Source organism: Liolophura sinensis, chromosome 7, assembly GCF_032854445.1.
Source record: "Liolophura sinensis isolate JHLJ2023 chromosome 7, CUHK_Ljap_v2, whole genome shotgun sequence".
Lineage (NCBI taxonomy): Eukaryota > Metazoa > Mollusca > Polyplacophora > Chitonida > Chitonidae > Liolophura > Liolophura sinensis.
In genome coordinates this window covers 49,175,453-49,191,414 of record NC_088301.1, presented here as the reverse complement: position 1 = coordinate 49,191,414, position 15,962 = coordinate 49,175,453, and the positions used below count along the sequence as shown (strand labels likewise).

Genomic DNA, 15,962 nt, shown 5'->3' with positions numbered 1-15,962 from the left:
GGCTCGTTGGTTTGTGGTTTGTTCAAAAACCACTATGCATGGAAAATGTCAACAGGAAATCCAACACTCCCGTGAGGGAAATCATAACGTCTCCTATCCGATAGTATAATATATACTAGTCAACGTCGGGAGTTTGCAGGCTCTCGTTTTCTCTTGCCATAAAAAACGACGGTAATTTTAAATGTAAGCGTCAAGCCCGACATTCATATACTATTCGTAGTCCGTGAAAGGCGTTCCAAGTCGATAATCGCAAGATCCATTTCCAAAACAACGTTTAACACCAACCCCCAAAGACAAAGGTATGTAAGAAATTATACAAATAAGAAATAAAGCCGGTAACACACAAGAGAGAAGCTGTCATCAGTTTTCAATGATGCCGGGCAGACAATGAATATTCCAGGCATGAATTCCATATCAAAGTTCAAATTCGTAGTCCGTGAATGAGTTCCAGGTCAAATAACAATTAAACAAGTATCTCAGTGGCGCTTTAATTGCAACTGTTCATAAAGGCACCATGCTGATGTAATGAGCATGGCTACCTTTAAGGCCTCTAGCCCCAGGTTAAGCGGTATTAGATACAGTTTGAAAATGACGAGCGTTACCTAACCGATCAGACCCTAACCGATCAGATTTAACACACAAGGAACCAAAACGAAAAATATACTGGTACTCAAAATCGTTTTTACATAATGTTGACATTCTTAAACATATTGCCCTTATTTCTTGGGGAAAATATACCACTTATTTTACATTCTATATTTTAACACAATCTTTGTTTTATTTCATGCACCTGCAGATGCCAACTACTAAATCCATTTACTAAATGACCTTTCGCGGGAATATATTTGCGCTATGAGACCATATAATATTACATTCACAATTGATGACACCATGGTGATTTACTGTCATAACATACAGTCAGGATGTTAATTTTATTTATTTATTTGATTTGAGTTTTAAGCAGTACTCAAGAATATTTCATTTACACGATGGCGGCCAGCATAATGATGGGAGGAAATATGCCCGAAGAAACTCACGACAATCCGCATTCAGTGTATTGGAAACGGTGGACTTGTGAGACGCAGTGACGTTGAAAATCTTTTTTTACGAAAAGAAATCTCCTTGAGAAATTCATTTCACACAGTGGCAAAATATAGTATCGGCAGTAGAACAGAAGGCCTTACCGTGAGAATATCGTCTACTGATTGAGTACTACTACCAGTTTAGAGTATTTACGGTAATCATGGTCTGATTTTTCTACGTCACTGATCCCTTTTATTTATAGCGCCGGAAACGTGAGCGTTCAGTTTATGCGTTTTTTACATCATCTTATTCCACTTAGTATATACTAATATGGTATATTTGTCGTATACAAATTTCACATCAACTGAGGTATAAAAACCATTCCATAACAACCTTGGCTACGTTGAAATGATTTAAGACCAGTGAGCGCACAGAAACTGGTGACGTGACAGTATTTGTCCGAGTAATATATGGAAATAAATCAATCAAATAAATCAAATACGCATAATCAAATGGTAGCATGGTGTTTTGTACGAAAATCTACTGCGCAGAAAGGTTACTCAGTTTCACAAACTAAACATAGCGTTACGTGCATATAGTGTCAACGTAACATCCACAGTTTTGGTTGTCAATGTAGTACCGTAAAAACGGATCCAAGGTCTATATTATAAACTATTACAAAGCAGGCAAAACAAGTACAAACTCACGGATCAAATACAAAAACATGAATCTCATTCATGATTACCAATAAAAAAAAAAACACACACACGTAATAGAAGAAAATAGTTTCTCTTAAAATAACTGTCCCCTGTAACGTTGAGTTCATAAAAAGCTTGTTTCTTAAATAGAGGTTTCTGTTCAAATAAATGCTTGTTTCCCAAATGCAGGTTTCTGGTCAAGTAAAATATTAAATAAACATGGGTGTCGAACTCTTTCAGTACTAAGGGTATAAAGTCCTAACTGCATCGTGTGACGTGCCAAAATGTTAGGCAACTAATTTTGACCACATTTACTAAGACACTTATCAAAACGTTTCACAAAGTCACTTACAGTAGAAGAACAATAGACAAAAATTGAGGATCTCCTAATAGGTGTCATATGTCTTGCTGGAAAATGATGAGACTGGTGATCGGTATATAAATATCAACAAAGACTGCCTAGCATTTCTCCCAATTTAAAAGATTACAGCACAGAGTGAAACTAGAACAGTGACGATAAAGTGATAGTTCACAAATCCGTGAAATCTGGTCACTTGCCATTTTACCCCAGATAGCGTTTTAATTAGTTACTATGTAAGTCACATGTCACAATAGGACTGTTTTTATCTTTAATGACAAAAGAGTTGGAACCCAATACTCCCCTGTTACTTGCAGAACATTGTCAGATGGGAGTGAAGACACACAATCACATTATATAAAATGTACACTGGGGTAGTATGTTTGTAATATGTATCGGTGTCTAAGATATCGTCAGCTCCAAGTTTTCTACCATTCCACTCATTGTGCCTTCGGAAGATCTTAATCGACGATTATGAATTCCTCGTACCACACCAAATAATGCTGCGCAGCCAGCACAAAGGGATCCCGCCACATAAAATGCAATGTTATATGTGCCTGTAAAGTCGTTAATTACACCTGGAAAAGAGAAACAAATATATAATTTCATATATTTTTCATTGACAACAGCGTCGCAAATTCATAAGAATTAATTAAATCTGAAAACTCCATACAATTAAATCGAAAATGAGGTTGTTGGGTCACCACAAGCTTGAATTTAACGTTAAGTGTTTCTCCTATATGTATCTCCTCACACTATGAACTTTAACCGTCTACTGACAGCTACGGGTACAGGTCACGAAAAGACAGACAGGCTTAAATGGCTAGGTTATGACACATGGACACTTGAAGACCAACATTCCCACATATATGTTTTACCAGGGAACAAAATTAAACATGGCTTTCATACGGTGGCCCGTTAGCCGAGTTGCTGACAAGCTTTCCTACATATGATGTACACATAACCAGACACTTACAAAATGCAGACAAGTGTATAACAAATTGCTCCTAGATCTTTTATGCGAAGTACGTCTTCATCAATAACAAGCGACACATGCTCTATACTGCGAACCAATACATTAACTGTCCTTGCGACACATACTCTATACTGCGATCCAATACATTAACTGTCCTTCATGAATAACACGTCTTACCGGCTGTCGACAGCTACAATTTGGTGTACTTCGTAAAATTACTCGACTGTTAAACCCATCCAAACTGGCTGTATCCTCTGTTTCAACTAACACCTCCAGTCCAAAACCCCTTTCACACTTATGCGGTTTAAGTACTGTTACACGCGGCTTTCGAGTTTACGGTTTTCCGCAAGTTTTTCTCGCTCCAGAGCCCAGTTTTATTACGCTGGCGGTATGCTCGCGTACTGATCACGGGGACATGGCGGTTCCTGCGTTTTGATGCGTTTCCGAGAGCGGAAGGTAGTTGAGGGTCCAATTTTATCGGATTGCCACGGATGACAGACGGTAATAACGGAGTTATCCCGTTATACACATGGATATCGACGGTTTCCTCGTAAATTGCTAAGGAATGTCTACGGATAAGCACGGTAGCCTTACGGATAATCGTGTTTTCATAACGGCCTCTCGCGGAAGCAATACCGTAATTACGGTTATCACATTAGCTACAGGTTTCACATGGACACCGGCATCGGTTACAATGATAGAAAGAAAAAAAAGAATCTGAACTTAGAGGAAGTCGGATTATGAAAAGACGTAAACGGGTTTGGGTCAAGCAGTGGATGATAAAAAGGACATAGTTTGGACAGTATGATCAACTCATGATTGAATTAGGAGCAGAAGACCAGTCAGGATACAAATTCATGCACATTCATTTCTGTAACAATTTTCATTTCGTCCTTTAATTTCAAACTTGGAGGGTTTTTTATTGAAAAAGCACATTAAATGGAACAAAAGACATGTTTGTTATATATATTTCTTCCCCCGGGCTCTGCCCAGTTTCCTCCCATCATAATGCTGGCCGCCGTCGTATAAGTGAAATATTTTTGAATACGGCGTAAAACACCAATAAAATAAATAAATAAATATATTTCTTGTGTTTTCTTTCAGAATGGAACAAGGTATCTTCAACGAAATCCTGCAAAGTATTTCGTGCAGAATTACAAAGCAAGACATAAAGCAAAACACCTTTATGAGGAAAACTTTGGAGTCTGGTCTAAAGTTGCCAATAAGATATTTGGCTACTGGAAATAGTTACAAATTATTTCAGCACTCTTTCAGAGTTGCCCACAACTCCATCTGCAATTTTATACCTGAAGTCTGCCAAGCATTCATTGATGCGTACTCGGTAGAAGTCATGAGTTGTCCCAACCCCCCATAGCTTGGAAGGAAGTTGCTGAAGGATTCAACACACGATGGAGTTTTCCACACTGTGTAGGAGCTATTGATGGCAATCGCTTAGCTTAGCATCATATTACCACAACAAGATTTTTCTCCATAGTTTCGCTTGCAGTGGTTGATGCTGACTGCAAATTCCTTTATGGTGATGTTGGAGCTAACGGTGCTGGTTCTGATGCTGGAATGTTTAATGGCATAGACTTGAAAAGGGCGCTGGAAGCTGACAGAATTGGATTACTCACCCCCTATCATCTACCCAATAATGACAAAGCCATTGGATACTTCCTTGTTGGGGATAATGTGATTGCACTAAAAACCTGGATGATTAAGCCACTACCATTGAAAAATATGTATATAGAGCAACGGATCTACAACTACAGACTATCACGGGCAAGGAGATTGGTGAAATCTCAACAACAACCAATAACGTCTTGCGCCATTGCCATAGCGTGTTGTGTCCTTCACAAGTTATTGAGATTAGGACATCCTAATGCAGATATCCCAGTAGACCTGGAAAATCCAGAGTTGAAAGCTGTGCTGTAGGGGTTTCCGATGCAGCTATAACTGGAGGAGGCACATGCTGGGATGAAGATGTAACTGAACACGATGGCTGCCATGTTCGGTACGAAAAAGGGAAAGTAGTTCCTGAAAGGTTTCGTCCATCATCAGTTTGGCTTCATGGAAAGCATTTGGGCCCAGACTTTCCTGGCTGCCGTTCGGTCATCATCTACACTTATAAGTTGTGGGACACTCATCCGTTGGCACAAAGTTTCTACACTGGTTGCTCTCTCTAGTATCTGATAAAATAAAAAACAACTTTAAATATACACGTCAATACATGTGGAACTTTCTCTGTAACTACTTTGATAGCTATTTCTATATAGAGGTAAAGTGAACGAAACACAGATCTGAAAGTGGTAGGTACAATTTATTTATTTATTTATTTGATTGGTGTTTTACGCCGTACTAAAGAATATTTCACTTATACGACGGCGGCCAGCATTATGGTGGGAGGAAACCGGGCAGAGCCCGGGGGAAACCCACGACCATCGGCAGGTTGCTGACAGACCTGTTAGGTACAAAATAAGTAAGGAAAATTACATAAATAATAGACCAAACATATCTGAAATAAACAATTTAAAATTACAGGAAACGACAGAGGTAATTTTTACTTTGCTCAAAAGTTCTGCTGAAGTAGTAGGTGTCAAGAACGTTTTAGAGCGACGTTCGGAAGAGGGAATGTTTGAGGTTTCGTCGGCCTAGACAAGCTTGTCACCTGACTCCGGATCTGAATGAGCATCCTCCTCGTCCGTAGAAACATCTTGTACAGAGGACAAAGCAGCAGTAGTGGGCAAGTTCTGTGATGATTGGTCACCTTTGTTTCTTTTGTCTTCTGCTATCCTTCGCAATTCAGCTAAAACCGAAATTTTGCATGACCCACTTCTCACGGTCAGTGAGGAGCTGTGAGCCAGAGCCAGAAGGTTGTTTCTTGGTGATTTTCCCTGCCCTGTCTCGAATTGACTTCAGCCAGAGGGTTAGTTGTTCAGCAGTAATTCTCAACTGCTCTGCCGTTTCTTGCCTGATCCTCTACATTTTTCCTTGTTTTTTATAATGCGCCATCCTGAAGTTGTGCAAGAAATCATTATCTTTATACCAGTCCAGGACGTCCTGTTCCCGATCAGTCTGCAATGTCAGAGGAACAGCCCTTTTTAACACTTTGTTTTCTGCTGAGGTGCTAGCTCCAGCAGCTGTTTCTGGCATTTCTTCCACGGGGAATAACTCTGATATTACTTCTTCATTGTATGCTTCGCGATCAGGATGTGGTGTAGATGCAACAGTAGGAGTAACAGATCTTTGTCTTTTCTGGTTTCCCTTTTCTTTCCCTTTTGGTGAAAACAGTAGTGTTTCAATTTATTTTCTGTGCAGTTGTTAATTATGCAAATTAAGAACTTTTTGTCTGTGCTGCTTGAATATTTCACCGTAGAACCGCCGGGGAGCCTGAGGAAAACGTGGTAACCGTAAGAACCGTTTGAAAAAAGTAATAATCGTATTAACCGTAGAAACCACGAGGAGACCGTTAGTATTTCTGGGTACCGTATGATTCCCTTGAAGAAATCGTATTGAATCCGTTGCTACCGCAAGCAACCGGAAATATCTGGGTCGGCGGAAAGTTACGGTTATCTTGCGGAAGTTCGCGGAAGGTTTGCGTTTTGAATGCGGTCAATACAATTCCTTCACGGTCCTCGCGGTTTCCTTACAGTTTAGAGCTTTTTGTCACTTAAACAGGTTAATTTTTGCGGCGGTGAACGCGGAAAGTCACGGAAAAATGCGGAAGATTACGGGAAACGTTTACGTTTTCTTTGCAATCCCCTGCGGCTATCGAACCGTGGGGAACCGCGCCTTGAACCGCATAAGTGTGAAAGGGGTATTACCGCCATTGCTCTACTACTACTGTATCACTGGCTGTGTCATTTTACATTCACCTGCAAAATTGACATGTTGTAAACTGGTAGTAAATCGCAATCGTCCATGCTAAGAGTGTGCGCCTCGCTTTCCAAGAAGGGAATCTCTTCTGCACGGTTAGAATTTCTAGCTTTTGATGCATGACAGACGATTTTTTAAGGACAAAGATCAAGTCATTGACAAATGATAATCGGGGCAAGCGTGTGGACTAGCTAATTATTTACTTGAATGAGATGCGAAATAAAACAAATCACACAACTGCGGTTGGATTGTGTGAGTTATTGCTTTCGCATTAATGCATTGTAAAATATCAACATTTCTCACCTGCCACCGGTGCGCTAAGGAGGTAACCTATACCGAAGACTGTACACACAATGCCGAGTCCTATGGAGTAACGCTTGAGACCTAAGAGGTCTGCCGTGACGACAGCATACAGGCCATTGATTCCTCCAATAGCAACACCATACAAGGCCGAGACGACCACAAGAGTCTCATATGACGTCACATAGGGAAAGGCAAACATGGCCACACTCATTGAGATCAGGCAAACATTAAATAACAGCACATTTTGGTTCCAAAGTAATTTCAGCACGCACCCAAAGCAGAGAGATGACATAGTGCTGGATAAACTCATATAAGTAAGCAAAAACGTACTTCGAATCTTGTTAAATCCTAGCAGAATGCCCAGGTCAACTATCACAATGTAAGCATATTGGTAGCCAATGGAAATTATAGGGCATATAATGGCGTAGCAGACAAATGAAGGATTTCTCCACATACCATCACTGCACAGCGATATTCTCGGCGTTTTGCTGTCTTCTTTTGCCTGTGGAATGTCTGGTTTGGGTTTTGGTACTACAAACATTCTAGATGCCGGCAACAAGTTAAGCATTAGACCAGACATGATTATCATTGATCCTCGCCAGGTAAACCAGTCAATAATAGGCCGCAGAACCACAGGGAAAAGCAATCCACCAAGGCCCGAACCCACGACAGCCAGTGAAGAAGCTGCGCCCCTGCCTTTGTCAAAGTGTTGGCCTAATGCAACGAAGGAAGACAGACACACCAAACATGCTCCTGTTCCTGCAATAAAACGAAATCTGTAGATAACAAAGTTGTTATCAGGAGACAAAATATATTATCCTACATGATGTAGGTACCTTTTCGAGGAATATTAAGAATGTTAAGTGCATTGTTTTCATGTAAATATTCATTAAATGTGTCGTCGTCATATGACTGAAAAATTGTTAAGTACGACGTTAAACCCCAAGCACTCACTCACTCATTAAATGTGATGATAACACAGCATCTGAGCAATTCTAGGAATGTGATATCTAATATATGGCAAATATTACAACTGCAATTTTGAACTTGATCAATTAACCATTTTGAAAAATAAAGCCTGAAAACTGTTACAGTCCAAACACGAACATAAATTTGACCAAATTTGACTTATCTCGAACTTGATCTGCAACAAATTTCAATTGAAGACGATGAACCGTTTCATATCAGGTCTGAAAAACTGTTGTAACAGACTGACGGACGGACTGACTGACAGCCTGAAAAAACGGTTGTAAACCTACAATCCCCTCCCCCTAATCGGGTAGGGGGTAGGACTAATAACTTGTCCAGTGTCCATGTAGTGCGCACCGTTGTAAATAGGGCTTACCTGTGAATACACCAAAACACAAGTAGATGATGGCAATGTGTTCAGCGAATGCAGACGACAAGAGGCCGATGAAGCACAACAAGCCACCTGCCGCAGTACATATCCTTGGGCCGTATTTTTCGATGACCATCCCAACAAAAAGTCCTATAAATGATTTAAAAGGTTAAAGTCACATGTAGCCTCAGACCTGAATCTTAAAGCGGTTGTGTCGATGCATCAAGATTTAGGTATAAGACGTGTGCATGTTACCTCACCTTGAAAAATGAAATATATTCCGCAAATCCGCATTCTCTCTCACATAGACGTTAAACATTTATGTGTTTCCTTAACATCTGCCATGTGCAATGGTGACAGTCTTGGATTTTCAGATTATTTTTGAAAGTTTTCATGACTGCATTATCTAGATGCCGAACTGAGATGTCTCTTTATCGCAAGGTCTTACCAATTTTACCAAAATCGGCCGGATGATTTGATATTTATCTTGACACAACAGTTTGAAAGGATTTTGTAAACCGAAAAATACATAACTAAAACGACACCATTCTCGTTATGCGGCGCCATACCGAATTTTCTATTATACACCTCCAAAGACTAACACTAATGTGTTAAATTTATATTAATATTATGCTTTCTGAGTTAAAAGATAATTTGCTACAGTAATATAAATATTATGTTATGTGAACAAGATAACAAATCATCAGTCATTTAGTGTTTCCTCCATGAAACTCCATATCTCAGACATTACAGGCAGGATACCCCATTCTAAGTCACCTTACACTGAAACCGAATCGTCCTACAAGTTTCATCTTCGGGCATCAAGCCACGAAAGTGCAGAGAGTGTCAAGTTAAAAGTTTAAGGCATAAACCCTTCTTCCGCTCATATACCTAGCGCGAAAACCAATGGCGTCCATAGAACACGATGCTAAGAATAACGCGGCTGAGTGCAAGTTCATGTAAAGTGTCAAGACAATCGGTGTGGATTAAATATGTTAACCTGAACATGTTTGCCCCAAGAATATCCAATCATTATACATTTATTCCTGTTTATCCACCAAAATATATCCACAAAAAACTGCTGATCAATTAAGAATGAAATTGGCAGTGTGAATGAAGCTTATTACGAGACAATGATATATTTCGATATGATATGAAGCCTTAAACTATACCTAATAATGCCGGAAATTGGATCACGGAAACTTTTCTACGCTATATTTACTGCCTCCATGGAAAACTGCCACACTTGATAACATTAAGTTGGCAGTAGTATTGCACTACTCAGTAACTGTTTAACAACATGTCATGTGTAATCTGTAATTATTATTGTCCATACAGAGATGTTTGAATAGTAATAATTATAAATGGCACATTGGGTTGGTACGTTAAGTTTATCTCTGTACCTCCAAAAGAATGAAAACATGCAAATACTTAATTTGTACTTTATGTTCATTTAAGACTGTTGTTCATTTAAATGTTCATTTAACTTCCCTGGTTTATATTTGTTATCTTGACAAAAGGAAAAAAGGCACCGAAAATAAAGCAACATTTGGGTATACTTGTGGGTTCACTTTTTTTAAATTTTTTTTTTAATTTTAGGAAAGCATGTAATGTGATCTATGGGTATTTTATTGCACTAAACGCAAATGTGACGGTACATAAAGATATCTACATTTAACAATGAGTTTAGCATTTAAATAATTTTGAGGATTGCCCTTGGCGTTCACACACGAAAAAAATGCTGTTTCGCTGATTCGTCATTATTACACGGGTGCCAGTTTTGTTTTTCAGTAAAGGGCCTAGTATGGTCCGGGACCTGGGCAACGGCCCCAGTGCGAGAAATTGTGCACCTCTAGTAGTGAAACTGACTATAGCTGTGAGAGATACCTCCTGACACACTCGTAAAGCTACTTCTTTCTCCACGTCTGTTTGCTCTTCTTTTACTGTTATTGGCAAGCATGTGACTTGTAAAGCTCCAAACATGCACTGAAGCGATGTGTAGGTCAAAAATCGAAAAACTGTGAGCGGTTTCAATCACACTGAAATATATCTTTTCTTTTGCATCAAACACTTTAGAAATGTGACAATCACTGCACCGCAACGTTAATTTCTGAAAACTTCTTGAGAGCACGCAGTTAGGCACCAATGAATTAAATAAATATGTAACAAATGTAACTTTCAGCCTTATACTTCCGCTACGCATAACAATGTTAATGTTAATGATAGCTAGAGGACCACATGTGCTCTCAACCCGGATTCGCGTATGATTTTGGTATAGTTGCCAAATGTTACGTAATACCATATCTATCCATTCTGATTCATGATAACTTTACTTAATGCAAGACGGCCTTTGTCTTTACTGACACAAAAGTATGTCTCCAAAGAAAAAATAGCCACACAAAATCGAACTCTTCTTCGATGCGCAATATGTTTTTCAATGGCAACTTCGTTAGTCCACTGTATTATAGAGGATGCCTGAGAGATTATCGCAGAAATACGGATTTCACACTTGCCAAAATAAGAAAAAACTGATCACATTATAAAGTTTATGTTTTACCTATGAAGACGAACGTTAACCAAAACAAAACTTTGATTGCACGCAGAAATACACACATGAAAGTTTCAGTAAAGATATATTTCTAGTTAAAGTTGATCTTCATAACGTAAATAAAAAACACAATGCCTCGTTTGAACGAAAAATTTGCGTTTTTTTGACCGAGAGTGCATTTTTGGCGGGTTATTACTAAGTAACCTTTGCCTTTATGGCCATAACTTTTACGGGTGCTTCGACCAAGATTTACACTTCTAATCTGTAAACTTACAGAAATGTGATGGGATCTTGAAATTCGCACTGTCTTATCGTACCTCTCTGGGGTACTCCGATTCTCCGCCTTACCATACCAGGTCCTTTCTGTTTTACTAATCATTTTTACAAGATCTCAATATATTATGTTGGCGATCAATGCGTCTCTTTCAATAGAGGGGTCCATCTTCCCTATTCTTAAAATCGATCCGCACAAGGGCTATATATAGCAAGTTTCTGCCCTGGTAGAAAAACAACCATGCCTAGCATGCACGTATCGGTGCCCGGGCGGCCTTTGCACAAACAGGGATACTTGTGGATCTCCATTTGATCTCTTTTTCAGTATTTATTTATTTCATTGGTTCATAACGACCATCCATACACAGGTGTCTCTTTTATAAAGACTGGATAGAAATGTATTTCCGCAATTTAAAAACCTCATATTTATTTGAATTCGTGCACGTTTATAAAGTGTGTTTTTGCTTTTGTTCATATTTATACCTAATCTATATATTTATTATATATATTGTCAAAGACAAATTATGCCTGAAGTATATTACATAGGCCTGCACCGTTAATTGTATTAGTCCTCTTCACCGACACTGTATGGACCGGTATGCTAACGCAACCCAAACCTTGACCTTGAACTGCTGGCCTTGTTGTTGTTGTAGAAGGCTATAAATCGGCTGAGCTGGAAAAACAAGAGAGATAAACAACTAGCAGTCCTAACATTGCGATGTTTATCTTAAGCACGTACCTGCTCCGAACACAAGGCCACTACATATAGATGTAGTCCAGCTCACAATACCCCTGCTCGTTTCGAACGACTCCAAAAATTCCACATAGTAGATGCCCAGACAGTTGCAAATCCCGCGCTGAAGAGCTGGCACCAAAAGGCTGCTATCAAGACTAGCCATTTCTCGTGGTAGCCCTTCTTCTCTTGAGCCATCCTTTCCACAGCGGCTCCAGCAGCGTTAGGTGGGAATATGGCTCTCCAGCTGGTGAAATCCTGAGGTCATCGTTCGATGTATGACGTCACCTGAAGAATGCAATAAGACCAGGGAGAGAAAAAATGTGGAGCACGACAGGGTCAATTCCAGTTAAGGCATACGTAGGCGACAAAGCGTGCAGTATGTCTGGTGAAAGGTGAACTACACACGTCAGTGGAAATAGTACCGGATCACATATAAAAACCCGTCGCGTATGGAAGGGGATATCCGCCAAAACTGTATGTGTGTAACTTTGAACGTTGCAAGTTCTACACTGCTATGTAAGTCTCCAGCTTCTGCTATGTGTCTACCGACATTCGGCAATGTGGCTATCGAAATGTGGGTATGGTATGTAATCTGAACACTGCAAATTGTGATGCCACAGTTTCTGTCTTTCTAACGAGAAAGCTTGTAAGCGCGTTGAAACTTCAAGGGAGGAACTTGCAACGTTGAAAGTTACACGCATACGGTTTTGGTGGATATCCCCTTCAATAGTCGATATCTCGTGTAGACGTGATGTGTGCGGTTGCTTATACGATGACAAACGACTGTCCAATTTTTTTCTACTTTTGTGCACATTTCCGTGCCGTTGTGTCGCATAACTCAAAGCATGTATAGAAGAAGCACTCAAACGTATCTATATCCGTCGACTTCCCCATATGGGTCCCTCTATATACAAATATGCTCATACTATCCAGTATTCAGCACATACATTTGGTACCATCAGCTTATAGGTGCTCATATACCAGACAAACTAACGTCCCTAATTTCTTTATGCGAATTACTAAATTTTTGCGCACCTAATATAAATAATCCATTGAAAGGTGACCATTTTTCAATATCTAGAAATGATTCCAACATCCAAAGTTTAGCTCCCGTGCGGCTAATTAAGTTTTCTTTCTGGTAAGAAACTCAAAAACATTGAGACTTTGGTAAATTTTTGTTTGAAATCTTTTTACATCGTGAAATATTATATGAACTCGCTCTTTTTCGTTCACTATAGTCACATCCGATATAGCAAATGTTGTGGTTGTATAGTGTGACAATGCTGGTCCCGGTTTTCTGTCGCGTTGTTTTAAATATGCGTATCTTCATATACATTTAGATGAATAGTTAGAATAAAATGCTACACAGGTAAACTGACAAAACAAACCAGATTTCACCGTTCGACAACTCTCACACGATCGTGGCTGCTCTGGTTTTATTCTGTGTTCCGTGGTCTTTTATACTGTATGCATGCATACAGCAGAATTCTGCTGGTGGACTATGAGCCCTTGTCAAATGTGACAACACTTAATTTTTAGTAATTCCATATCAGCATGTGCAGTGACGTCTAATAAACTAATTATTAACAGGTATCAATGCAGTTTTTGTTACTAAAGTCTGCTCAAGTCATTGTATTGGAAGGCGTCTAAGTTGTCATTGTTTTACTTTTTACACGAACAATTACATGACAACCCTAACTGCGATATCACTGTTGATGTATATATATTATATATATATATATATATATATATATATATATATATATATATATATATATATATATGTATATATATATATATATAATATATATATATATGAGCCAAACCTACAAATAAATTGATCCCAGATTTATATTTAGCTAGATATACTTTATATTATTGTGCTTAACTTGACTGCAGGTTTGACAGTGCTATTGGAAAACAATGGCTACTTTAAGAATAGATGGAAAGGTACTATAAAAACGATAAGTATAACTTTAGGGTACATAGAGGAAGATATGCCATTAATAAAAATTAAATTTTTGTAAACATGCTTTATATTTCTGGATTTCCTCTATTTAGGCATGTTTTCATGCCACGTTAATGGTCGAACATATATTCGGAAAAGACATCATCGATGAACATACTGAAACACACGAGACCGCCCTCCAGTTAGGGCTCTCCCCCTATACTTAATTTCCGTACCGCTGGGGCCTAAACTGTATTTTATAGCTACTTTTGTGCTCCAAGAAGAAAGCGGAGAAGCTTTTAGTGTATTTTTATGCTATTTATGTGTAACCGTTCCATGAATTGCTGATGACGAATCATGCTGGACACACGACAGGACACCATAGTCGTATCTGCAAAAAGGTTTATTTATAGAACAAACCGGGCGGGAGAAGCAACATCGTCCTCTCGGACACGCGTGTTTTGGTTACAGTCAAAACACTCCAAATTCAAAGTTACATGATAGATTTGCATGGTTTGAACTTTAAGGAGCTACAAGTATAGTTACACGAAATTTTAACATTATTAAACCACAATTTGAACTGTGCAACCGACGTGCAATCATTGTCAAGGGAAAATACATTTATTAACATTCAGCTCGTCATCATATATGGCGTGGACTTCCCTCTGTGTTTACTAGAACCTTAATTGCCCTCATATCGGATACGTGAAAACATTTATGTCAGTGGACACCATTAACGTAACATTATCCCGAGATTCACTTTAGCGTACATACAAACAATATTACTAACTATTCAAACAACTATTCCACTTATTGCAGTACAGGTATGTGCATCACAACTGAATAGTTCACGTAACTTTAACATTATGTACCTGGCTTCGCTACATCACAAAATTTGTTTAACGGGACTATTCAAAATACCACAGTAAAACACTGCTCGTTATAGTTTCTTTAATTCTACATACTGAGACAAATATATTTCCTTCTCTAATATAAGTGTTTTCTTGTTCATATAATGCTTAATATATGTAGTAAACATACTGGTATTTCTGGGATTCAATAGCAAACAGTGGATGAGTAATATATCAAACACATAAGCAATGTAAACATGGTGTGGTTGTTGTTATTGTTGTTGTAGTGAAGGATTGCTGTGTGGATTAATTACTATTTTGCGATGTTAATTACACAGCTAAAATTGAAATGTCAAGTAAGGATAACTTGTTACCTATCAGTTTAACTTGTTGTTGGACACAATCTCTTGTGTATTTCTCGCCCTGAACTGGTAGAAGGTGCCATGTGATGTGTGCATGCTACATGGAGCGGAAATGTTTATTTCACTATAACCCTCTAATAAATAGGTTTGTTTTATTTGAAGTTCTACACATATTATAGACCAAAAAGAGGTACGGTAGGAAACTGTTTTTATGATTATTCTGGATGTGAAATCAAACAAAACATGATCTACGGTCATTCTAATGATGCACTTAGTGTAACTCCATTTTGATGTAGAGAGTACTTGCTGAAGTGTATAAAGTGGGAAATTCAAGTAACCCAGGGACATGGTCTAAAATACTGGCTTTATTGGCTACCTTGACATACCATCACTAACCGGATCACGGATTGGAATATATCCACCAGAGGTATGATAGAGCCCTGGTCATTATCTTACAATCTGTTTTAATTTGGAATTATAAGATTAAACGTCCTACTTTCTCTGCATGTCAGTTTTAACCCTCTGTAAACATGGGCCCCAGTGTTCCTATAAAATCATGGGGTTACTACTGAAACATGCAGATTTCCATAGGGCAATTATCTTATAACAGTTTCAAGGCATTTATGAATACCTCAACCCTAATGTCTGGAATATACGAAGTTAATGAGGAA

General features: G+C 38.7%; 1 protein-coding gene across 1 annotated transcript; it reads right to left on the bottom strand.

Moving 5' to 3' along the window:
- Nucleotides 1-220: 220 nt before the first annotated feature.
- Nucleotides 221-12,324, bottom strand: LOC135471195 (monocarboxylate transporter 13-like). Its single transcript, XM_064750304.1, has 4 exons — nt 12,134-12,324; nt 8,580-8,723; nt 7,235-7,993; nt 221-2,657 (listed from the first exon to the last, which is right to left on the bottom strand). Exons 1-4 carry the CDS (start codon nt 12,291-12,293, stop codon nt 2,482-2,484), a joined length of 1,239 nt encoding a protein of 412 aa, XP_064606374.1. The 5' UTR covers nt 12,294-12,324; the 3' UTR covers nt 221-2,481.
- Nucleotides 12,325-15,962: the final 3,638 nt, after the last annotated feature.

Bases quoted from the DNA above. Each gene is read 5' to 3' on its own strand.
- LOC135471195 (XM_064750304.1), bottom strand. From the start codon at position 12,293: ATGGCTAGTCTTGATAGCAGCCTTTTGGTGCCAGCTCTTCAGCGCGGG. The intron at 8,724-12,133 runs GTACGTGCTTAA...AATCATTTATAG, and splicing joins TGGCCTTGTGTTCGGAGCAG to GACTTTTTGTTGGGATGGTC. The intron at 7,994-8,579 runs GTAAGCCCTATT...GTTTTATTGCAG, and splicing joins GTGTTTTGGTGTATTCACAG to GAACAGGAGCATGTTTGGTG.